The sequence below is a fragment of the Monodelphis domestica genome, chromosome 7 (assembly GCF_027887165.1).
Source record: "Monodelphis domestica isolate mMonDom1 chromosome 7, mMonDom1.pri, whole genome shotgun sequence".
Classification (NCBI taxonomy): Eukaryota; Metazoa; Chordata; class Mammalia; order Didelphimorphia; family Didelphidae; genus Monodelphis; species Monodelphis domestica.
In genome coordinates, this window is record NC_077233.1 from 36605155 (window position 1) to 36631214 (window position 26060).

General features: G+C 39.1%; 1 protein-coding gene across 5 annotated transcripts in view; it reads right to left on the minus strand.

Moving 5' to 3' along the window:
* SHQ1 (SHQ1, H/ACA ribonucleoprotein assembly factor) overlaps positions 1-26060 on the minus strand; it is an 87005-nt gene that overhangs the window by 30401 nt on the left and 30544 nt on the right. For all 5 annotated transcript variants that reach the window (XM_001373278.4, XM_007500094.3, XM_056804430.1 and 2 more), the window contains exons 7-10: positions 20276-20430; positions 17082-17135; positions 15318-15441; positions 4195-4315 (exon numbers count right to left, since the gene is read on the minus strand). In XM_001373278.4, the coding sequence (XP_001373315.1) occupies positions 4195-4315; positions 15318-15441; positions 17082-17135; positions 20276-20430 (454 nt within the window). The remainder of the gene's footprint in view (positions 1-4194; positions 4316-15317; positions 15442-17081; positions 17136-20275; positions 20431-26060) is intronic.

Genomic DNA, 26060 nt, shown 5'->3' on the forward strand with positions numbered 1-26060 from the left:
ATATGAGTTGTCTTTAGCAGTGTCTTAGCATTTTCAGTATTAAAGGCTAACCTAATTATCTCTTTATTTCTTTAAGTTGTGAAATATGACTACTTCCCGTAATCAAAAGTTGAAAATAAAAAGCCACTTATGCCAATTCTAAACCAAGGTATAATTATATTAGGTATTAAAAAGCCATCTACAAAAGACAAGCCAGTTTTTAAAGGAAAACGTGCCTGTGGATTTGAAAAGAAATCCAGATGAATGCTCTCCCATTGTTTTTGAACACTCATTTCAGTAAAGACATGGAATTAGGGAATCAGAGAAGGACCCTGAGTTCAACCCCTTTCTGAAAGATAAACCCCTTTTCTATAACATTCCTGACAAATTACGGTCTACAACTGTGAGTGACCAACCACAGTCAGGACCCACCACAGACACGGAGGTTACGACTCCAGGACAGAGCTGAGTTGGCCGGCTCTCTCCTTGTCCCCGGAATGCTGAGAAGGTGCTAGCAGGCAGGGCGGAGAAGATGAAGCAGGTCCTCCAACCCTCCCAGGAAGCTTCCCCTGCCCAATAGCACACCTTTTTACCTCCTTGGACACGAGGCATATCTAGGCCGGAGTGATCATCGTCACTCCAGCCAGTTTAAGCTTTTGACAACTCCACATCACCAGAACCCTCTAGGGAAGGGGAACTTATAATTGTTCAGAGTAATTTCAATTATGGGTACCTGTAATTGTTGAGAATTTCTGATCTAAAATGGAAAGAGCAACAAACCAGACTGCTTTCTAATAATTATAATGGCCAAACTCGGCACAAAGAGGTGATATGAACTCTGCTTCTTTGCAGAGGTGGAGAACCATGAGTGTGAAATATGCATATATCCTGGCTGGCTTTGACTTCTCTTTCTTCTTCTTTTAAAATATTCTTTATTATAAAGATGGTTCTCTGGTAGGGAGGGAGTTAGGGATGAAACACTGTGGAAAATGTAGGTGATGCAATAAATAAGATACTAATAAAAATTACTTCTATAAAGAAGATTTTAAAAAATCATCCTGGGTCAAAATCCACCTCCTTATAACTTCTACCTATTGGTCATAATTCTGTTCTATAAGTCTAAACATAAATCAATTAAAAAATATTTCTTAGGTGTCTCCTAGGAATCAAATCATCATACTGGAATTTCCAACTAAGATGGCAATCTGGAGAGTTGTAGAAAAGCCCAGCTCTCCCACATATACGCCTTGCAAATATCTGAAAAGGATCCCAGGAAGACAAAAACAAAGAAATCCAAAGAACAGGTCTTCCATCCAGTCCAGAAATACACAGAGACCAAGGGTAGCTAGCAGAGGTTAGGTACATGCAGAAAGAAGCCAGTGGGTCCAGTGAGAAGAGCTGCCATCAGGGAAGAGAATATAAACTCAGACAAACACAGAAGCTTGTGGAAGTAGTAATAATCCAGGGAAACCAGTTCAAACTCAGGTAACTCATGAGTTCTCACAAGTACTCCCGATAGAGGGCAGTGCTCTGAAAAGGGAGGTAACAAGCAAGCCTGTCTGTGCACCAAAGTAAGGGGTAAAATATTTAATTTTTTTTTAATGTCCAAGAAAACAAGTCAAGGAGTAATAATCTAAGAATCATTAGGCTGCCTGAAACCAAGACCAGACAAAAAATTTGAATACAACATTTCAAGAAATTACATAACTGCCTAGGATCTATTAGAACTAGAGGGAGAAACCTGAAAATTGAAAAAAAACTCACCTTTCCTGAAAGAAATGCTAAATTAAAAACATTCACAAATGTCCTGGTCAAAATCTAGAGATTTCAAGCCAATTTTTTAAAATATGTATATTCTACTCAGCCAAAAAGAAAGAGTTCAAGTAACCACAATCAGGATCACACAAGACTTGGCAGCAACAACCAAAAAAAGAAAGGAAAAATATCCCCAAAAGCAAAAGATAGTGGCTCACAAAAAAGAAAACTTATCCTGAAAAACAGTATAATCCTTGGGGGAGAAGCTGAGAATGGATTTTTAATAGAGCAGTGAACTTTTAAGTATTCCAGATGAAGGAACTAAAGTTGAGGAGAAACTATGAAATACAAATATACAAGAGTCAAGAGAAAGAATTGTAAAAGAAAACAACTTTGAATGACTAAAGAAGTATAAACAGTACACTGATTGGTCACTGTTCAGTATGATAATGAATCACGCTTCTCTTCTTCTGACAGAGAAGTAATGCATTAAAAGTGCAAGAAACTTTTACATTTTTAGGCCTGATGTATGCATTTGTTTTGTGTAATTTATTAGAGGGCTTTTGGGGAGAGTAGGGGGAACATAGGAGGGAAGTATAGCGATAATAATAAGAAGAGAAAAAGGTATCAATAAAAAAAGTTTAAAAATATGGATGGAACACAAGCAGAAAGAAGTTCTTAAGGGGATATATATAGGTGCTGGTGACACAAATGCACTAATCAAAGTCTTCATCTTCAAAGAAAGCCTACATTATGTTGCGGGGAAAGAAGAAGAGACAGCATTTATACAAGGCAGTATAACAAGGCAGTCTCCTGAAGCTTATTCTGAAGGAAGTAAGGCAAGATATCCCAGATAGCATAAAGGGCCAGGGCACAGTAACAGAGGCAAAAGGTGAATAATCCAATTCCTGTTCCTTTGGAGACGCATTCAAATATTTGAAGAGTTGTAATTTCCCTAAATATCATGTATTCCTTCAGTGGACTTGTACACGACAACCTCCCACATGCTCAGTTAACAGAAAACAGCTCATAAAATGGAAGGCTCTAAAAACACTTTGGGATCTCCATTTCCTCAACCATAAAGATGCCCTGGACTCAATGTAAGGTTTCTTCTAACTCTAAATCTATGCTGTTATGGATCCTTGGAATCCATGATCCATGGAACAAATAATCCAGATACTTCACCAAATTAAACTCAGTTGCATCTTTAGACTTAACACAACATGTTTCTTATTTCTTGAATAAAATGGAACACAGAACAAAACCTATAAAACTCCAGATTTCCATGTGCGATTGCTCATTCCATACACCATTAGTTACAGGTATTTTTAAGAATTGACCCAGAAAATGGTTGAAGAAATTTGGCAGATGATGGTGATGGCATACTACTGTGCTCTAAGAAAGGATGAACAGATTTCAGAAAAAGCTGGAAAGACCTTCAGAGTGAGGCAGAGTGAAGTGACAGAACCAGGAGAACATCGTCCACAGTAACAGCAATACTGTTCAATGATCAACTGGGAAAGACTTGGCTCCTCTCAGCACTTCACTGATCAGGGCCTCTTGGAGGGACTCGGGACAAGGAATGCTCTCCGCCTCCAGAGAAAGAACTGCTGTGGTTGGAATGCAGATCAAAGCACACTATTTTTCACTTTAGTTTGTGTTTTCATTTGGGGGTTTTGATTTTGTGTGAGTATTCTCTTGCAACAATGACCAATATGGAAGTGTGTTTTGCATGACAATCTATGTATAAACCAGATCAAAATTACCATCTTCTGGAAACAGGAAGAGAAGGAAGAAGGAGAGGCAATTTGGATCTTATAATTTCAGAAAATGCATGTTGAAAATTGTTATTACAGCAATTGGGAAAATAAAATATTTTTAAAGAAAGAATTACCCTAGATCACTTGTTACTGTTGAATCTGACTTCCCTCAGACCTGTGAACCTCAGCAAGGCACAAAAGGTTCCTCAACTGAAGAGAAGTGGAGATCACAACAGCATCTATTTATCCCAGGGTTTTTGTGAGGAGTATAAGAAATAATACATCTAAAAGGGCTCTGCCATGCTATATTATACTCCAAAGGCTCTGGATGATCGACAATCTGTCCTGTCAATGGCTACATTCTTCTCCTCAGGCCTTTTAACTGTAGGCAGATGTCCCTTAATACACAAGATCTGTTTTGAGATGTAAAATTTGAACAGTAAACAAAGAAGCACTGGATAGGTGAGCATCAGTTATACTAGACAACGTATAAGCATTAAGACTCCTTCAACAACTCAATACTATTTTGACTAAAGAGTTCAGTCAGCTGCCTTCATCCCTTTCATTTTTAGGTATTGGCGCGTTTAGCTTTCCTTCCTACTCAAATTATTTCATATTTACGCTCACTAAGATGTTCAGAAAATAGGCTCGCTTCCAATGCTTTAACAGAGGCACATTCACAAGCGTGTTCACAGCTTACTTGGCTTTCTGAATCCATATGCAATAATCCGAGATATAGAGATCGTTTAGAATATATGCTGGGTCATTCTCTTGAAAAATTTTGTGAATGTTCAGGAGACACTTCAAAATAGCACTTTTTCCTGGAGGAAGAGAGAAAACACAACATCACAACTTGTTTCAAAAAGGCTAAGGATAATGTTCGATTGGAGTTGCACTAAAAATGTTAAACTTGTTGGAAAAGGGGAAGGGGAGAAAGTCTAACGTGACTTGTGCAGACCAATGTTCTAACACTTAGAATATCTTCCTACTCCTTTATTGCCTGGGAACATGTCGCTACTATCTGAGCTTATCATGTTCCATGTCTGGCATTCACTCAGTCCTTGATTCTATCAAAGTAAGTACCACTTGCTACATGAAGCCTTTTCTCCCCAACAACTTTGTATTTATTCTCTTTATGTCTGTCCTATATATAAATATATTTGTGCTTTTTGTGTCCCTGACTAGAAAATACACTCTGTGGGAGCCAGGATGATTTTATTCTAATAGTAGCTCTAATACTTAGCACAGTGTCTGGTACACAGCAATTGACTGAAATATGACTGTTGAAATGCAAACTTTTTGGGGCAGCTAAGGTAGTTCAGTGGATAAAGTGACAAACCTAAGTCAGGAGGTGCTGGGTTCAAATCTGACCACAGAGATTTCCTATCTGAGTGACTGTGGGCAAGTCACTTAACCCCAATTGCTTAGCCCTTGTCCTTCTGTCTTAGAACTGATACAAAGATAGAAGAGAGAAAGTAAAAATCAAACAAAATAAATAAGTAGATTTTTCCCCCCTACTTAGGCAAAACTAAACCTTTAGCTTCATCTCTACATACAGATAATGGCCTACAAACACCACCGTAGCTTCATAACATCATTAAAACAGGATAAACCCCCTCTATAATGTTGTTCATATAAAATAAGTTCCCCTTTAAATGGCTTCACGTGATTACCTCCCTCTCTTCAACACTCCTATACCTTGGAGAGATATGGTTTGCACGGGTGTGGCCAGCAGCCAGTCCCCTGTTAATGAGTCTCTCCAAATTAGGCTGATTCTCAGATGATGGGTAACCACTAACTGCTTACATACTTGAAGCTTTTCTCATCTGCTAAGACTCGCTGGAACTTATAATTGGCCAAAATACCCTTTAAGTGTTTAGCATCACCCCCTTGCCACAACAAGGTATTAGAACAAGGTTTTAGTGGATGCTGGATAAAATGTTAAAAGTAATCAAATGCTACAATTCAACAAGAATTCTCCATATTCTAAAGTTCATGAGATTCCTTTAAAGTGAATAATCATGAGGCAAATGACTAAATCTGCAGCACCTTCATCTATAAAATATGCTTTTGGCCTTGTGTTTTGCTTCATGGCGATCAAACATGACGTGTATATGAATTTGATGTGATGATGATATTTTGATCATTTCTTATTAGATTCCCTTAAAATGGTGTAAAAGCAGAGATTCGGTGGATTGAAAGCCAGGCCTGGAGATGAGAGGACCGGGGTTCATATCTGGCCTTGGACATTTCCTAGCTGTGTGACCCTGAGTAAGTCATTTAGCCCCACTTATCTAGTCCTTACCAGTCTGCTGCCTTGGAACCAATACCTGTACTGATTCTAAGACATAAAGAAAGGATTTTTTTAAAAATGAGAGAGAGGAGCAGAACCAGGAAAACATTGTACACAGAGACTGATACACTGTGGTACAATCCAAGGTGATGGACTTCTCCATTAGTGGCTGTGTAATGTCCCTGAACAACTTGCAGGGATCTAGGAGAAAAAACACTATCCATAAGCAGAGGACAAACTGTGGGAGTAGAAACACCGAGGAAAAGCAACTGCCCAACTACAGCGGTTGAGGGGACATGACAGAGGAGAGACTCTAAACAAACACTCTAATGCAAATACCAACACCACGGAAATGGGTTTGAATCAAGAACACATGTGATACCCAGTGGAATCACGCGTCGGCTATGGGAGAGGTGGGGGGGGGGAGGAAAAGAAAATGATTTTTGTTTCTAATGAATAATGTTTGGAAATGACCAAATAAAATAATGTTTTTAAAAAATGAGAGAGATAGAAAAAGGGTTTAAGACTGCTATTTTTTAAAGACAAAGGTCCCCTTCAATAACCGGATTTCAAGAATCTGGATTGTGCCTACATTGATCCCATTGATTAAGTGGGTCTTCCCTAGAAGGCTGCTCTGCCCAGCAGTCATCCTTCCCTGGCTCTCCTCCTGACTCCAGACTTTACCACCAAACTTTGGGCAGGTACCATCTCCTTTTCCCTTTCTCCCCCTTCCAGTTTCCTTTTCCTGCAGTCAGTCTTCTCCCTCCTTGAAGGCAGGGTCTGTCTTTAATTCTGCTTATATTTGAATACCCAGCCCTTAGACTGGCACACAAAGTAAGAGTTTAATAGGATGACTATTTCAAGCCAGGAATACTTGGCCAATAACCAAGGTAGCTATTTTCATGATTAAGAACGATCAAAGATTCTCCAGAATCTATCAACAAACATGCAAAAGACACTTACCTTAAGTTAATTTTGTCCATAGAAAGAAAATATTTATAAGCTTTATGAAAATTTTACTTTACAGAGAATTAAGAGTTCTTAGTAAAAGAGGTACATAGTATTTGTGAAAATCTATCATTCCTACCACCTCACAAGTTGTGTGGGTAGGACTATCTGACAATTCCTTGAGCTACCTAATATATCTATTCTCTTATTAGCTTTTCCTAATATTGGAGAGTGTCCAAGAAAAGGAGATTTTTCAGTTTCTGACAGATATAATGATTTCCGGGGTTAATTTCTATCTTACAGCCTCATTGTGAATGCGAGACAAGTTCAGATTGATCTAAATTAGGTCAAATTGGCTGTTTGGAATCTTACATTATTAACAGACTTGTTTGGAAGACAATGTGTATTGTTCACAATGACCATCAAGAAACCTATGTAGTCTCTTGACTAGGCAATTAAAAATTATCTAGGTTCGGATCTGGGCATGCTTTTGTGGGGTTTTAACTCAATCAATTAAGCAGGCAAGTATCAATTAAACACCTGTTATGTACCAAGCACTATCATAGGTACAAACTAAGTTTCTCCAGTTTCTGCCTTTATTTTCAATTATTCACATAATATAGCTGATTCTATGTGTTTTACTCTGTGCTTAGTCCTGCCCTCTAGAGGCTCCACCAATACAGGACAGTGAAAATAACTGATGGGTGAATAAGGGATGAGACCCCATGATTTGGCTAATAGAGGCTTTAGATAAAATCATTTCTAAATATAAATATACTCTTCCTACTATTTTTGAAGATAGATTTGAACAATAAAGCTGGCTGGATACACTTTGAATTATTTAAACTTCAATCTTAATAATAGTCTCACTTCTAGCAAAAGATCAAAAAGGCCCTTTTAGGACACAGCAAGTCTGTGGAATTAGTTTCTTGTTACTTTAGTTTAAAGAATGCTTTTCTCTATGCTTTGATGAATTTTCTGAAAGGAACGGAGAGTCTATCTAATTATAATTTGACTAAATACTGAAAAAGGCGAAGGGGGATAAAAGCCCTGGAAAACTAATCAACTTAGTTAAGGAAGGTAAGTGTGATCATTCTCCTTTAATTCAGGACACTGGTGAGACATTACATGTGCCAAATCACTAACAACAAAACATACACAGCCAATTATGATGAGAGCGCCTGAATATGTGGAATTGCCATTTTAAGTCCTAATAATTCACGCTATATCAGACAACAAGCATTTCTGAAGGGCCCTGTGTGGGCGATGCTCTGGGACTACGAAGCCCACATCCAGGCGGTGGCTATGTAAGCCGAGAGAAAGGGAAAGAGCGGGAGTTGTGGAGGTGGAAGCGGATGAGATGGAGCGGAAAGAGAAAAGGGAGAGCCGCGGAGGGGTACAATCACGGGTCGCCAAGCTGGATGGCGGAACTGTTAAGAGGAAGATGGAAGGCCGGAGGCAGAATACGGCTGGGGCATAGAGGATAGGTAACGAGGGATGTGCCAGGAAGGTCTAGCAGGCAGGCAGACATGTGCAGAGGGAATTCAAGAAACGTTGAATCCAGCCTGGGAAGGAGTAACAGGCCATGCGAGCAGAAGAGAATACCAAGGAAGAAGCGGCTGAGCTATGAGGCTGGAGGTGGCGTGACACACACCCTTGGCTGTTTGGGACAAAAGACAAACGATGGCCAGTAAAGGAGATCCGGGGAGGGGGCAGCTGAGTGGCTCAGTGGATTGGGAACCAGGTCTAGAGATGAGAGGTCCTGGGTTCAAATCTGGCCTGAGACACTTCCTAGCTGTGTGATCCTGGGCAAGTCACTTGACCCCCATTGCCTAGCCCTTACCACTCTTTTGCCTTAGAACCAATACACTGCATTGATTCCAAGACAGAAGGTGAGGGTTAAAAAAAAAGAGAGAGAGAGATCCAGGGAGACAGGCAGAGCACTTCGAGAGAAGTGAGAGAGGGCATCTAGGAAGAGGAGGAGTGAGCCATCTGGGGCAGAACCTGGACCAAAGGAGAATGAGGCCCGAGGGGAGAACAAGTGCCTTTGCACGGCATCCTGAGGCCCTGATGAAGAGCACATGCCTTTAAAAGTAAAGGATCGTGCCAAATCCGGGCAGCTAATCCCCATTCATTGAGGGCCCACCATGTGCTGGCACTGGCTAAGCTCTAGGGATGCCGAAACAGGACAGTCGCTGCCCCTGATGAGCTCACAGCCTACCGACGGAGACTCAGGGAAGCAGAGATGAACACAAGCGACATCCAGGACAAACCCACTACATCCAATAGAAGGAAGGCTTCCTGGACAAGGTGGCATCTTAGTTGGGTCTTAAAGGAAGCTACAGAAGTCGGTGGGCACACTTCCTGGCTGGGTGACCCTGGACAGGTCACTTAAACCCAAACCGATACTTCGTATTGATTCCAAGAAGAAAGTAAGGGTTTAAAAAATACCATCTTCTTTCATTTTATTTATATTTATTATATTTATATATATTATAAATATTATAATATATTATAAAATCTTATTCAAAGATTTTATCTTGGAAATGATAGGAGGTTCCAGGAGCTCACTGAATAGAGAGATGTTACACGGAGAAAATCTCTTTAGTGGCTAAATGGAGAAAGACCTGGAGTAGGCAGAGTCTTGTCCAGGGGGAGCTGGGGAGGGCCTGTACTCTTGGCAATAGTCTGAGGGCTGGAGCAGAGGCCAGGTCTCTGCCATAGACTGGATGAAGAGGGTGAGACAGTGACAAGACCAGGAGGACTCCTGATTTTCTGGCCTGAGACAACAATGATGCCCAGAACAGCAGAGTGAATGTAGTGAGAGTTCGGAGGAAAAAAGGAGCCAAGTTTTGGAAGTGCTGACTTTAAGATGTCTATCAGACATCCCATCTGAAATGTCTGAAAGGCGCTTACTATGTCAAAATAAAGCACAAAGAAGTTTATACTCGAGATGTTTCACTCAGAAGACATTGCTAAATGTAATTTGTTTTTAATTTCCATTTTTCTAACTACTAATTTAGTTATTAAAAAGGAAACACTAAACAATGTAAATAGAATTCAATTCTAACAAATTTTCCAGGTAACAATCTATTTTCACCTCTAATTGCTTTTGCTTTTAGTATGTTTCTACCAATTTCCTATGCATATACATCTTCTATGGATGCTTATAGGGAGCAGAAGGTTCAATTTCTCAAATCTTATATCATCCTTTGACTCTCCCTAGAGGAGAGAAAGCAGTGGGAAGAGAGCCGTATCACTCCACTATGGCATAAATTTGTCTTGTACTTTATGGGATGTTATGGCCAATGATCAGGATAATTAGACCTGCATACATAGAGAAAACACCGTCTCTCTAAAGAGGATAAGAAAGGACTCTCAGAAAGAGAGGCTGATTTTGAAAATCATTTAAATTTTAATCCTAGCCCAGAGTAGCTTCCCAAACAGATTCACCAGGGTTGTAAGCCAGGCAACATTTCTAGTCATTAAGTTAATTATTCACTGGTTGTGCTGAAAAAGGGAAAATCGACAAGTAAACCAAACAGTATGTGCTGCCCCCTAGAGCCTGTGTTAGAGGATTTCCAGGCAGTTTCAGTCCAGCGGAGGTCACCTAGTCCTTTGGACTCTGAGCCTCTTCAAGGCTCCTTTTGTCCCCCCAGCACGTGACCTGGTGCTGGGCCCTTAATGATGTCTCCTGATTATCCACTGATTGTCGCCACTAGAGAGACAGCCAACCCAGAGGACTGGTTCTGCCATTAACTATGTGTGTGATCCTGAACAAAAATGAATGAAGGAAAGCTTCCTGAAAAATAAAGCGACTCTCGTGCTTCTACACCCAGGAATGCAGCAGCCTCCAAGAGGGATGCCTGAGCATGGCCCTGAGAGGCCCAGTCACAAGGAATCATGCAAGTGAGAAGTGAGACGAGGGTGAGCTGGCCCCCGGGGGCAGCCCAGCCTAGCCATCGCTCTACTCTCCCTTCCATCCACCCAGCACTGTGTAGCTCGTCAGAGAAAGTTCGGGCTGCCCTTGCCGGCCCCTTTATTTTTAGGGTCTGCAGGCACAGCGGCCACAGCACAGGAAGCCCATCTCAGCAGCCTCAAACCCCCCCAACCAGGAGACTCGAAGTGGGTGGATGATGCCAAGTCATTGGTTCTGAAGCCTGGGCCAGGCATCCCGGCCTTTGTCTCACCCCTGGACTTTGATGAGTGGAAGAGTGACCAGGGGCCACGGTGCCTCACCTAGAGATGTGACTGGCCCTCTTCAAAAAGAGGAAAAACACCAGTTTTTATGAAAGTAAATGTAGAAGTGGGTGGATGCAAGCGTGCACGTTACATGTGATATGTGTAGACACATTAAATGGGATCCACAAGCTTGTGATAACAGATGCAGATTGAATAGCATTTCCAAATGTTATTTGAATTCATATAAAGTAAACTTTCCCAAAGCACTACTTTTCCTTAGAAATAAATACACTAGGGGGCATCTGGGTAGCTCAATGGATTGAGAGTCAGGCCTAGAGACCAAATTCAAATCTGGTCTCAGACACTTCCCAGCTTCTATTGACTCCAAGATGGAAGGTAAGGGTTTAAAAAAGAATAAAAAGAAAAGAAATAAGTACACTAATCATTCTGCAATGGGAAAAGGAATCTCAAATGGACCAGAAAAGACACAAGAATTGTTCAGAATCTGTAAGAAGGTATGAGAATTATCTTCTTTGGGTATTTTATTAACATAATTAATTTGATTTATGACTATATACTTCAAGCTAGAAAAACAGATACAATTTTGCAGGAAAAATTGTATAGTAAACCCAAGAGCCAATTACTAGGTCAGTATTAACAATTTAAAATCACAGCAGTTTTATGTTTTGTACTTAAGAGCAGATAAGAAAAGGCCTATTAGCAATTCCCACTTTTCCAATGATTTCTGTTTATTTGATTTTTTTTTTCTTAAGAGTTACAAGAACTGCCAAATGTTAGTACTGGAAGGACCTTGGAAATAATCTGGCCACATGAATTCAATAAACGTTTAATAATGTTACCATACACATGGTATTAGGCATTGGAGATTGAAAAAAAAGGGACAAGATAACCAAAAAATCCTGCCCTTCAAGAGTTCTACATTTTGCTAGTCTAACTCTATCAGGTTAATGTAAAAAAAAAAATCCCAAAGAGAGAAAGGTCACAGAGTGAATCAGCACCTGAACCAGAACTAGAATCCAGGTCTCCTGATTCTTAAGACAAAGCATTTTTCATTGGGGGGGGGAGGGGGCACGTGCAGAGAGCTTCTATGTACAGCACTGGAATGTAATGCTTTAATTCTAGTACTTTTTACAACTATTTTTTATATAAAAATTCTGAATTTGCCATGAGTGTTGGTGCAAATAGTAATCATGGCTTAAAATGTAAAGACTTTCCAGGGGCTTATTAAAAACTTAAGACAGTTTTGGAAATAAGACTACTTCCATTTCCATTGACCATCAAATTTTACCCTTTTGGGGGGGCAGGGGAGGATTCCTTTCCAAATCTCTCTCCAAAGTAACTAACGATCCTTTTATCAGCCCTCTCAGCCCTGTTGGCTCTGCTTGTCACTCTCCCCTCTCTGGGTCCTGTGGTCTTCCTCCAGGTCATACTCTCTAACCACAGCAGGGTCACCATTTGGTCCTGGGCGCTCTTCTCATATCCCTCTACGTGGCTTCACACCTGCTTTAGGGATAATCTCGAAGCTGTAGATTCTTTCCTGCCCCAACTGCTCTGCTGACCTCAGGTCTCTCTACCTTTCAAGCACCTCAAACCCAATGTCCAGGAGACACCTTAAACTCACTATGTCCAAGGCGGACCTCAGGGTCCTCCTCCCCCCACTACGACAGTTCCTGTGATTATAGAGGACAACCCTTCAGCCTCACAACCTGCAAGTCATCCTGACCTCCTCACAGCCTCTCACCCCAGGGGGCCACAATCTAGCTTTGTCCAAGGCCTGGGCATTTCAGCTTTGAAGCACAGTCGAGTATGAGCCAGTCTCTCCTCCTCCACACCGGGGCTACTGTAGCGGTCTGTCCAGGGGCCAGCCAGCCTCAGGTCTTTCCCTATTCTAATTCATCCTCCATTCAACCACCACGGGGATTTTCCTGAAGCCTCAATCTGGCCCTGATGCCCCCCTACTCCAGGCTCCAGGGGGCTCCCTTTCACCTCCAGGACCACATACAAAAATGCTCTGGGTGGCACCCTGGCCCTTTCCACTCTTCCTAAGTCGGCTTCGGGCATGCAGGCCAGAGATACTGGCCTCCTGGCTGTTCCATGAACAAGATCTTCTATCTCCTGACCCTGCACATCCTCTCCAGAATGCTCTCTCATTCTCTCCCTGACCACTGATCCCGCCTCATTTCCTTTAAGTCCACCTAAAATCCTACCTATTAAAGGAAGTCTTTCCCAACTCCTCTTATTTCCAGGACCCTCCTTCTGCTAACTGCTTCCTATTTATCCTGCATAGAGCCTGCTTTGAATTGCTTTGCATGCGGCCTCTCTCGTTAGATTGAAAGCTTCTTGAAGACAGGCACTATCTTTTGCTTCTTTTTTATTTCCATGCTTTTTAGCCCAAAATCAAGTCTTGGTAAGTGCTGGCACATAGCAAGTCCTTAATAATTTGTTTTGTGAATTGAACTGAACCTTTGTAACAATTTCATAAATTTATGTAACTAATTTTAAAGAAATAAATGATCATATTTACTGAATAGTTAGAAGTGGAGCAGTCTCTATAGAAATGACCATTAATAATTCATGACTAATTTTTTTAGATTGTTAATTGTCTAAGGTAAAAATGACAAAGTAGTTTTTAATTAGTGACAAGGACCAATCTTCTGAACTTTTTCTCAAATAAGCTTCCCTATGTAAAGCTCTGCTTTGCAGAACCTTAAATCATTAGCCTTCATAAAATATCTTCAGTACAAAGCAATTTCCAGTAGCCTCAAGATCTCTCACACAATTGTGCTATTTTAAACAGAAAAACACTGCTGCCAGAGCAAAAATGAAATTTTCATCTACATAAGGACTGGAAAAATAAAGAATACAGTAGATTACTTAAAGTGCTTTAATAATGTAGGCATATTTAGAAATCACATTGCTGAAATATATATTTTCGAAGAAATCAAGGTATATCTTAAATTGTATTATTAAATGGCAGAATTTATCAGCTTGGGGTGAGGGTAATACCATCTCAAACTATAATGAAATGTAAATATTAATACAAAAAAAGGAATTAGGACTACGTGGCATATAAATCACCGATAATAATGTAGTTAAAAAGTGTCACCCAGAACCCAATACACAGGATAACCATTAAAATTCTGAAAATATTTAGAAAGCCTCCTGACTCTCTGCCCTTTATCCTGTATTTTCAAATGTCTAAGTGAAAACAGTGATATTTCCAAGCAGGATTGTTCCGGGCCTCTCCAAATAAATGGCACATGGGTGTGTAAAGCTGTGACCCACACCACCAATGCTTCCACCTGACTGTCAATCTTAGAAATCAGTTATTGACGAGGGAATCTCCGCCCCAAACATCCCAAGCAGCCAGACCAGAGAGCACAAAGAATTCCTCTCCTATCACACCTGACTTTTGCCCTCTGCTTTAGGGAAGCAGCGGCTCTTTGGAACGCTGGACCATCTGTCAGCCACGCAGGCCGGACCTGAAGGGGAGCCAGCGGACCCTGGACAGGTGAATGGGTGATGATTGCCCAACAAAGGGAAGGACAGCCACTGCCTTCCCCAGGGGACATGCAAGCGGGATCTCGGCTTGTTTTCTATTGTACAAAAACAACAAATGTGGCAGCTCATTCAGCTCCCCCAGTCACAGGTGGACACACTCGAGATTCGAGCACTTCAATGATTGGCCTGAGCTGCCAAAGGTGCTGAATGTAGAAACGAGCTGCCCGGCATCACAGAGGAAACAGATGTCGGAGGCACAAAAGCCAACCTGAAGTCCAAGAGTGGGAGGAAAGGGAGTCCCCCACCAACAAGGCTACAGCCTCCCAGGAAAGGCCAGAGGAAGTGACAATGAGGCCTTCCGCAGCCCCAACCCCCAACGGAAACTTCAGAGTGGCTGGGGAGCCCAGAAAGGGGCCCTGGAAGCCTGGGCCACAGCCTCGACCAGGACAGTTCCTACACTTGAAGAATTGGAGGCAGCGAGACTCCACCGAGAGCTGTGGAGACCCCATGGGCTAACCCTCAAAGATCTCAAGCAGCCTAATTCCGGGAGGTGGCAGTCAGGGTAGGAATCCGGGAGCCAAGGTAAGGTCACAGAGGCCCCTGACACCACCCAGAACAGAGATGGATGAGCCAAAGAAGACATCAACCAGCATAAAAATGACAATAAAAGTCAAGAGCTATCCAAGCATGAGAGAGTGTTGCTCCCACAACTGCTTCTTCTCAGCTACAGTGGATAAAGGAGAGTGGGCCATAAACACCAGCCCCACCCCCCCACCCCCCAGACTTCTCAAGGATTATAGATAGATAGAGAATTCTCCCAGTTTATTGGAAGATGGGGGAATTTCTCCCAATTTAGGATGCAGGAAAATGTATCTTACCTAAATGCAATATCTTTACTGTGTCGATATGAGCTTTTGTCACCAGCTTGAAATGTCGATAAAGTGGATAACATAAAACTCTTCTTCCAAAAGAAACCAGGATTTCATGAACATTATTCCAACTCTGTTAATGGTCATTGAAAGCTATTAATTTCCAGAAAATATTACATGAAGAAAAACCCTTAAGCATTATATAATTTTCAATAAAAGAACCCCAAAACATGAGTATTACCACCAAACCAAGTACACAGAAAATACTAGCAGGCTTGAAATGAGAATATTTTAACTCTTTACCATAAATTATGAACTTGTTATCTTTATTATTCCTTTTATTAGATCAGTATATTAGATCTTCTCTTTTCATTGTATATTTTGGTTATAAATAGCCTTTAAAAATAATATAACTAAATTTAAAACATATGGCATTCCAGAACACATAGATATATGAGATTTTTTAAAATGACCTGTTTTATATTTCTTCCTTTCAAAAGTTCTGGATATTGCAGATGGAGATACATCTCTTCTTTATAAATTATATTTTCTGTCAGCCTGGATAAGCAATGAAAACTCATAATTTATTTTAATGGTAAGGTAAATGAGTCATAATATAATGCACACTTCTTTTTAAAGATAAAATACTGTATTGCTGACTTTTGAAATATGGGTCATATACTGATTACTAATTTAAAACCTACTAGAAATTGCATGAAGGTAGCACTGATTAAAGTTATATAAATTGTTCATTTCTTTTTAAAAATGGATTTTTATAAGCAATGTATAAAATGGACAGTATAATTACAAGACTAATTAAAAACTCCAAGAATTGAAACAGGTGCAGAAGAACCAGGATAACACTGTACACAGCAGTAGCAATATTGTAAAAATGACCAAATGTGAAAGACTTGGCTACTCTGATCACAACAATTATTCAAGGCCATTCCAAAGGACACCTGGTGAAAAATATTATTGGTGAATTGGTGAACTCTGATTATAAATTGAAGTACACGTTAAAATTTTTCTTTTACTTGAGATTTTTATATGTATATTTTCTTTTGCAACAAGACTAATATGGAAATGTTTTGCACGATTTCAAATGTATAATCAGTATCATATTGCTTGCCTTCTTGAGGGTTGGGAAAGGGCAGAAGGGAATTTGGAACTCTGCTTTTTTAAGCTTCTCACAGTAGACCTTAAATAACCCCACTACTCCTATATACCTAATTGTCCATATCTCTTTAAATAATGAAAAAGTGCTTTAGAAAGCATTAAAACACTATTCTAAGATGTTAGAATTATGACAGTCTACACCTTCTACTCCAGACATATAAACAGATTTCTCTCTTGTGTTTGTATATTTTCCTTTGCTCTCTCATCTCTGGACCATCACATAGATCCTTTATCCCACCATCAGGACTCTTTGTCCCCTATTCCTCTCCACTAATGTTCTCGATCTTTCTCACAACTCATCTATCAAATAATTCTACCTGGTTCCCATCACTTGCACTGTTTCTTACTTCTTCAGACTCCCTAACTTATGAGATGCTGGTAACTGAACTAATCTCTTCTCATAAAAGATCACTACAATAACATTTAAGTTGTTGAATTACTGGTACCAAAATGTGGCACAAACATATTAATAGAACTTACAAAACACAATTTCCATTTAAAAAAAATAAAGAATTGGTTTTATTCTCTAAGAAGAATGAAACAATTTCTAATCAATTTATGTAGAAACATTAGCTTTTAAGAGTTAGAAAATCTTACCTCAAACCAGCACAATGTTCCACTTAGTTTTCTGATATTCCATGGAGATTCAACCTTTATTCAGTAAAGGAAAAAAACTGTGTTCATCTTAAATAAAATCATTTAAAAATAAAACAAATGCATATTGAAATGGATGACAGTAGTTGAGTTTCTAAAGCTGTAACTGAGTCACAGTAATATACTTTTTGGAGAATTTAAGGATTAACAAGTACTCATGACTACAGAATGAAAATATAGTTATGGGTTATCCATGAAACAACAATATATCCATTCACTGATTGACAAATAACTGAATGATTAATTTTTGGAAAAAAAACACTTTATTATCACTTTTAATTTCCATTTGTAAAGAAAAATTTTATTGTAACAAAGAAATCTCTTCAACTCTTCAAAGATATTGAGATTTCATTACATTTTTTATTCTATATACTATGCCCAATTATTATAATGGAATAAATTCCTAGTAACTACTTCATACCAGAAGCTTCACAATAAGAAGATCTTATTATTAATTTAAGATTTACTCTGGAATGGAGGTTTAGAGCAGTTTAGAGGAGGTTTAGATCTTACAGCTCCCTTGGTATTAAGACAATGTTGACAAAAAGGAAATTTTCAATGGTTCATTACTACAACTATCAGTAACTTCAGAATTACTGCCCAATCAAGCATCATGACCAACCCTTTACAAGGTTAATTTTTCTGAGGTTAGTTAGAATTACTGTTTATTAATAATTCTAAATAAGTATCTGGCTTTTAATTAAATGCATTATGTCATGTTTCCATTTCCTTTTTTTTTTATCCTTATCTTCCGCCTTAGAATCAATACTGTGTATTGTGGTATGTGTGGTACTGTGTGGTGTTGGTTCCTTTCCTCTGGCTGTCTTGATATTTCTTCCTGTTCCTACTGCTGAGGCTACAGAGAAAGTGGATTTCTGCTGGTGCTGGTGATATTTCTCTGGGACTGCTGTCTGGAGCAAAGAAGGACTCTTAGATGTGAGATTTCTTTGGGCCCTGGTGTCTGTGCCCCTACAAATCTCTCTCTAACTTTAATTACCCTTTTAATTATTTAGTTTAGGATAATTTTAGGAAGTTTAGGGTTTTAATATCTGTGGTGGGGTTAGAAGTAAGGTTCTGATTCCCTTCCTTTCCCTCTTCCTTTTAGTTAAATAAACTTTTATTTTCTATATATAGCTTGTTTAACCCTTCCTTTTAACCCTCTCATAACAGTGGTAAGGACTAGGCAATGGGGGTTAAGTAACTTGCCCAGAGTCACACAGCTGGGAAGTGTCTGAGGCCAGATTTGAATCCAGGACTTCCCATCTCTAGGCCTAGCTCTCAATCCAATAAGCCACTCAGTTGCCCCCTCTATTTCCACTTTTAAAAAGACACAGACATTTATTTTTCATTATTTAATGCCAACTGGCAAAAACAGTATAACAAAAGTATTTTAAACCTAGATTAAACACACTTTACCTAATCAATTAAATGTTCTTTATGCACTAATTGCTTCAATAAATTGAGGAATGGGGTATACTGCCAGGAACCAAATTTCTACTTGGTTTATGGAAAAGTTGGAGGAACAATAAAATGTTTCTATTATTAAGTATAACAAAACATTAGAAGAACTAAGACAGTAAAAACAAAGTGCTTACTCAGTCTTTGTTCTTCTGAAGTTACTGGTGCCTGCAAAAGCAACATCTCTCACCAAAGAAACTATCACAGCTATTGTCAGCTATTATCATTTTTTAAGGTGTTGTTTCTAATTTTAAAGAGTTTTCTGTAGCCAAGAGTTGAGAGTATCAGTAGATTCTATAAATCTCAGTTATATTTTCATGCCTTCAAACATGCAAACTTCAAATTCAAAATGGTAGCCAAATAAGGTATGCAAAATCCTAGCCTGTCATTTTTTCCCCAACAAAAATCGCAGCATGAATTTTTAAAAGGTAAAATATTTTTGCTATTCACAAATTTATGAGACCAACTGTAGTGTCTTTAATAAATAAAGTACTTTTAAGTCATGCTATTCTAGGAAAGCATTTTGACATATAAATCTTGTTCAGTACAGGGAAAAAATAAAGAAATCTGAAAAAAAGATCTTTACTACTGTAAAATAGAAATCCTTTCAATATGATGATAAAAATTGACATATCAAACTCAAGCTCTACTAATATATTCAAGTAAGAAAAACAATAACTATACACTTTTTGATTCCCCCAGGATTTTTCAATGGATTACATAAATGTGACCATTCAGGTTTTTTACCTGGTTTCAAATTCTGCCTCTGACATTAATAAGTGACTCTAGGAAAGTCACTTCTTTGAACCTCAATTTCTAGTTCTATAAAATGAAGATAATATTACCACATATTCAGAATTTTTCTATGTACCAAATGAGGCAACATAATAGAAAGCATTCTCAAAACTAAAGGCTTTATATAAAGTTTAGCTCCTGTTACAACTGCTACTAACTTAGTTTCTGTGTGAGGCCTGCCTGAAACAACCCAATATATTTCAAAATCTTAATTTCCAAAAATAGTGGGTGATGGTTTGTCTTTTACATAACAAGGTGAATAGGCTAGGACCTAATCTGATCTGGAACACTTTGAGGGAAGGGAACTGAGGCCTAAGATGGGGCATATAGAATCAAAGAGCCTCAAGGGGAGAAGCAACTTCTCCTTAAACATCACCCGCTCTGCAACATGCCAGGAAGTAATCGTGCAGCCTATGCAAGGTCTTTGAGTAAGGAGTCCTTTTAAAAAACAAACTGCCTTCTCCTAACATCTGTGAGATCCTTCTGACGCGTCTGGTGGCATGTGCAGCCACATCTCTTTAGCTCCAACCATGAGGAAGTTTCTCCACAGTCAAGCCTAGACTGGCTTTTTGCAAACTTCTGCCCAATTCTCTGGGGGCAGAGCAGAGAACAATGAGAGTTCCCCAACTGCCCAACCACCAGGTCAGCCCTGTGAGGCTGCTTCTCTAGGGCCGGGCACTCTCTGGTTCCAGTTTGGCTGCCATTTCTGACAAAGAGGAAGAGCTAAACCAGAAGGTTCCTGACACCCTCCTGCTAACGCCTTTACGTCCTATCCCTAATCAAGTCCGGATGGCTAACAAAGCCCACGGGGTTCACATTGCATGGGGTTATTTGCAAAGAATCATATTTAAATAGTTGAGCGACAGAAATAAAAACATACTTACGTTATTCTCTCCTTCAGTAACCCGTATTTCATAGCAGTAAGCCAAAAGAATGTCAATCAAACCATAGTACACATGATATTGAGCTCTTTTATCCAGCAGATAAGATTTATTTTTGAATTTTAGCAGTTGATATTTCTCTTCGTCAGAAAAAGTAACTATAAAGAAAAAAAAGAAATTTTCAAAAATAGAACGTTAAAGAAAAATAGTGTTCTCACCATTAAAACATCTTGATTTGTCAAATGTCACGTTTTACAACTTCAGTAAAGAAAAAATCTGAATCACATTATTCTAATTTAGCTTTTAGAAATTTCAACAATCTTCAATAAAGACTTTATATGAACGTCAATAGGTAAAGTTATTCTGTCAAAAGATCTTCATTAAAAAGAAAATACAAGAAAACAAGAGTTCTTAACCTTTTTTGTACCATAGACCAGTTGGGCAGTCCAATGAAGCCTACAAACCATTTTTAAAAATGATATGCTTAAATATATAACATAAAATGCGTAAGATTACAAATATCAATAATAAAAATGTATTTTTTTCATTCAAACTTATGGACCCTCTGAGACCTATCTAGATTCCACAGGGGACTGCAACTCAAGTTAACAGTGCCTAAATTGCTAAAAGGTTATCTTTTCTTACTGTCATAATATTTAAGAGGTCATCTCCAAACCTCTACCCATTTCTAAAATAAAGCCATTGATAAAAGTGTTTCTAATACTAGTTTTCAAATTTGTGAAGAAAAAAACTTTGAAGAAAATTTTTTTATGGCTGTTCCTATGCCAACTATTTAAATATTAACATTAGGTTCTTTACAAACAAGACACATTGATTTCAAGTCACCAAGCATTAATTACGCCCCTAATCACCAACAGAATCATGTGACATTGTGAAAATTGTCTCATGATTAAGATAAAATGAAAGAACTAATGAGTTATTAATTTCCGTACCACCACACAAAGAGTTCAGATTGTTTTCACGTTATTTATTCTTCATGGAGTTATTTCTAAAATCTGCTGGGGAAACATGACCAGATTCCATTCTTATATCCTACAACATCTTTATATGGATTGCTGCCTAAAATATGCAGAGAGAAAAATAAGTCACAGAGGGACTAAATAAACTCTCAACAAGAATATTACAAACCAGTTAATTGAAAGAACAAGACCAGAAGTCAGGGCCCTGGATTCCTGGTACAGACCCTGCTCAGTCACCATCTGACTTCTCCAAGAGATATGAGAAGCTTTATGTAGCTTCATGAGCTGAATGCAAATACTACTGACAATACCATGTAGCATCCTTCTACTTTGGATTCTTCATCTGGAAAATGGGACTACCTGTTCCACCCTATCTGCTAAGGGCAATATTACAAAGATAAATCAGATACAAAATGTCTGTAAAATAATTCAAACTTTCTGAAAGGAAGTGACAGTGAATATGAGAAGGAAACATTTCTACTCAGAGCCACAAGAAAAGGCTTTGCTTTACTCAACACAGACTCTCTTGTATAAAATTCTAGCAGTTATTCAAATGGACCAATATTAGCAGGAACAAATGATCGCTATCTGGCTTTGTGCCACCACCCTTACAAAGAAAGAAGAGAACAAAGATAATTTGTTATAAAATGCTCAACAGTGATGTCACTTTCAGCGCTCAAAGAGAATATTCTTAATAAGCTTTTATTTTTGTGGCATAATTTTAAAATTTTTATCTCATTTTTATTGGTGCTTTTGGTTTTTCCAGCTAATTACTTTCTAAATATATTCCTCCACTTCCCAGATGACTATCCCATATATTAAAAAAAAAAAAAAAACTGGGGGGATGGGGGGGAGCATTTCGGCAAAGCTAGTCAGAGTATTAACTGAAAGCAAAATAATTCTCTATATCCAGGGTCATCTACTTTGGTAATAATGAAGGGAGGGAGAAATGAGAGGGTTGACAATATTTCACAGTGTGGTATTAATGTTAAGAGCTGGGCTGAGAGCAGAGTAAGAGGGTAATCTCAGTCAATGAAAAAGGATTTATCAAGCACTTATTATGTGCCAGGAATTATATTAAGGCCCGATACAAGGGAAGATAAAAATGATCTCTGCCCTCAAGAAACTCACATTCTAATGGGGTAGATAGACAAGACATAAATAACAAGGTCTATATGAGGCAGAGAGAGAATAAATGGGACATATCTCAGAGGGAAAAATTAGCTGTGGAGACTGGAAAAGACCTCCTGAAAGCAGGATTTGAATTGTGACTTCAAGGAAGCCAAGGAAAGTAAGAGGTGGAAATGAGGGAAGAGGAGGGGAATTCCAGGCTTGGAGAGAGCCAGCACAGAAGCAGAGGAGATAGCCAATCTCCTGTGTATTCTCCTCTAGGTTTTCTAGATGCCACTCTCTACCTATCTGCTACCCCCTGATCTCTCCTCAGTGTCCTTTGCTGGATCATACTAGATTTTTAGGATTTAATTTAATTAAGAGAATCCCATAATGTATCAGAAAGCCATATCATTTTAATCTTTTTCTAGAGGCAATGAAACAGTTTATGTTAAATTGCTTGAATACTTTAAAAAATTCCTTCTAATTTCAGAGAATATAGAATATTCTATAGAATATCTACATTGTACAAAATATGTTAAAAGAGAATGCTAGCATTTCCAGCTGATCTGATCTTAGGACAGCAACATCCCTACCATTGTCTCTCTTCTTTCTCCTTTCTGTTTCCTCCATGCCGTCACACTTTCAGAGGACTGTTCATGCTCCCTAATTCAGACAAAACCCTCCATTCTCTAGCTATGATCTCTTCCTCTGGGTTTACAACCTGGACCCGACAGATTTTAATGGTTCAGTTTGGAATGCCTTCTCTAAGTCCATTTTCTTTTCCCAAATGGGGTCTTACGGCCTCACTTCTTTTTCGATTTCAGGAGGTTTATATCCAGTCCTTGTCCCAATATGACCTTTTTTCCCCTCTCATGCCCTCAGCCCTCGATCTGTAACCTAGGTGGGCCCCTTGCTGCTTGTCCCTTTTGTGCTCCAGGGCCTTTTCTCCTTCTTCTTCCCCCTACATCAGACATGCCAGGCACTACTCCTGGGAAGTGTGGGTGATGGCAAACTTTCCACCACCCCGGCCAGGAAGGAGAACTTTGATCCTGGCACCAGCCTGGGAGCTGGGCTGGGCCAAGAAGTTTTGTGGGAGAGTTTTAGTGTACTACCTGGGTTTGATATGAGCCCAGTCTCACCTGGTGCTAGTTTGTTTGTCGTTTTGTTTGAGGAAAAATTATGCAAATTAGAACATTTAAGTGTAAATGTTTAGGAGGCAGCAGGGTGGCTCAGTGGATCAGAAATGGGAGGTCCTAGGTTCAAATTTGGCCTCAGACACTTCCTAGCTGATCCTGGACCAGTCACTTGACCTCCATTCCCTAGCACTTACTGCTCTTGGGCCTTGAAACCAATACACAGTATTGATTCCAAGAGAAGGTAAGGGATCAGGAGGATCATTCACTATGATCAAATAGGATTTATACCAGGGATGCAGGGCTGGTTCAATATTAGGAAAACCATCCACATAATTGACCATATCAACAAGCAAACCAACAAAAATCACATGATTATCTCAAAAGATGCAGAAAAAGCCTTTAATAAAATACAACACCCATTCCTATTAAAAACACTAGAAAGCATAGGAATAGAAGGGTCTTTCCTAAAAATAAACAGTATCTATCTAAAACCATCAGTTAACAGCATCTGCAATGGGGATAAACTAGATGCATTCCCAATAGGATCAAAGAGTGAAACAAGGATGCCCATTATCACCTCTACCATTTGACATTGTACTAGAAACACTAGCAGTAGCAATTAGAGAAGAAAAAGAAATTGAAGGCATCAAAATAGGCAAGAAGGAGACCAAGTTATCACTCTTTGCAGATGACATGATGGTCTACTTAAAGAATCCTAGAGATTCAACCAAAAAGCTAGTTGAAATAATCAACAACTTTAGCAAAGTTGCAGGATACAAAATAAACCTGCATAAGTCATCAGCATTTCTATATATTTCCAACACAGCTCAGCATCAAAAACTAGAAAGAGAAATCCCATTCAAAATCACCTTAGACAAAATAAAATACCTAGGAATCTATCTCCTGAGACAAACACAGGAACTATATGAACACAACTACAAAACACTCTCCACACAACTAAAACTAGACTTGAGCAATTAGAAAAAACATTTACTGCTCATGGGTAGGATGAGCCAATATAATAAAAATGAACATCCTACCCAAACTTATCTATCTATTTAGTGCTATACCCATTGAACTTCCAAAAAATTTTTTTTACTGAATTAGAAAAAACCATAACAAAGTTCAGTTGGAAGAACAAAGGATCAAGGATATCCAGGGAAATAATGAAAAAAAAAAAACATAAAGGAAGGTGGCCTTGCAGTCCCAGATTTCAAACTCTATTATAAAGCAGTGGTCATCAAAACAATTTGGTACTGGCTAAGACACAGAAAGGAGGATCAGTGGAATATATGAGAAAGATTAGGTTTGGATCAACACCTCACAACCTACACCAAGATAAACTCAGAATGGGTGAATGACTTGAACATAAAGAAGGAAACGATAAGCAAATTAGGCAAACACAGAATAGCATACATGTCAGACCTTTGGGAAGGGAAAGATTTTAAAACCAAGCAAGACACAGAGTCACAAAATGTAAAATAAACAATTTTGATTACATCAAATTAAAAAAGGTTTTGTACAAACAAAACCAATGTAACCAAAATTAGAAGGGAAGAAACAAATTGGGAAACAATCTTCATAACAAAAACCTCTGACAAAGGTCTAATTACTCAAAATTATAAAGAGCTAAATCAATTGTACAAAAAATCAAGCCATTCTCCAATTGATAAATGGGCAAGGGACATGGATAGGCAGTTCTCAGATAAAGAAATCAAAACTATTAATAAGCACATGAAGAAGTGTTCTACATCTCTTATAATCAGAGAGATGCAAATCAAAACAACTCTGAGGTATCACCTCACACCTAGCAGATTGGCTAACATGACAGCTATGGAAAGTAATGAATGCTGGAGGGGATGTGGCAAAGTGGGGACACTAATCCATTGCTGATGGAGTTGTGAATTGATCCAGCCATTCTGGAGGGCAATTTGGAACTATGCCCAAAGGGCAATAAAAGACTGTCTGCCCTTTGATCCAGCCATAGCACTGCTGGGTTTGTACCCCAAAGAGATAATAAGGAAAAAGACTTGTACAAGAATCTTCATAGCTGCACTCTTTGTGGTGACCAAAAACTGGAAAATGAGGGGCTGCCCTTCAATTGGAGAATGGCTGAGCAAATTGTGGTACATGTGGGTGATGGAATACCATTGTGCTAAAAGGAATAAAGTGGAGGAATTCCATGGAGACCGGAACAACCTCCAGGAAGTGATTCAGAGTGAAAGGAGCAGAACCAAGAGAACACTGTACACAGAGACTGATACATTGTGGTACAATCGAACGTAATGGACTTCTCCATTAGGGGCAATGCAATGTCCCTGAACAATCCGCTGGAATCAAGGAGAAAATAAAAACACTACCCTCAAGCAGAGGACAAACGGGGGGAGTAAAAACACCGAGGAAAGGCAACAGCTTGACTACAGGGGTGGAGGGGATATGATTGAGGAGAGACTCTAAATGAACACCTTAATGAAAATACCAACAACATGGAAAATAGTTCAGATTGAGGACATGTGATACCCAGAGGAATCAGGCATTGCCATTGGGAGGGGTGGTGGA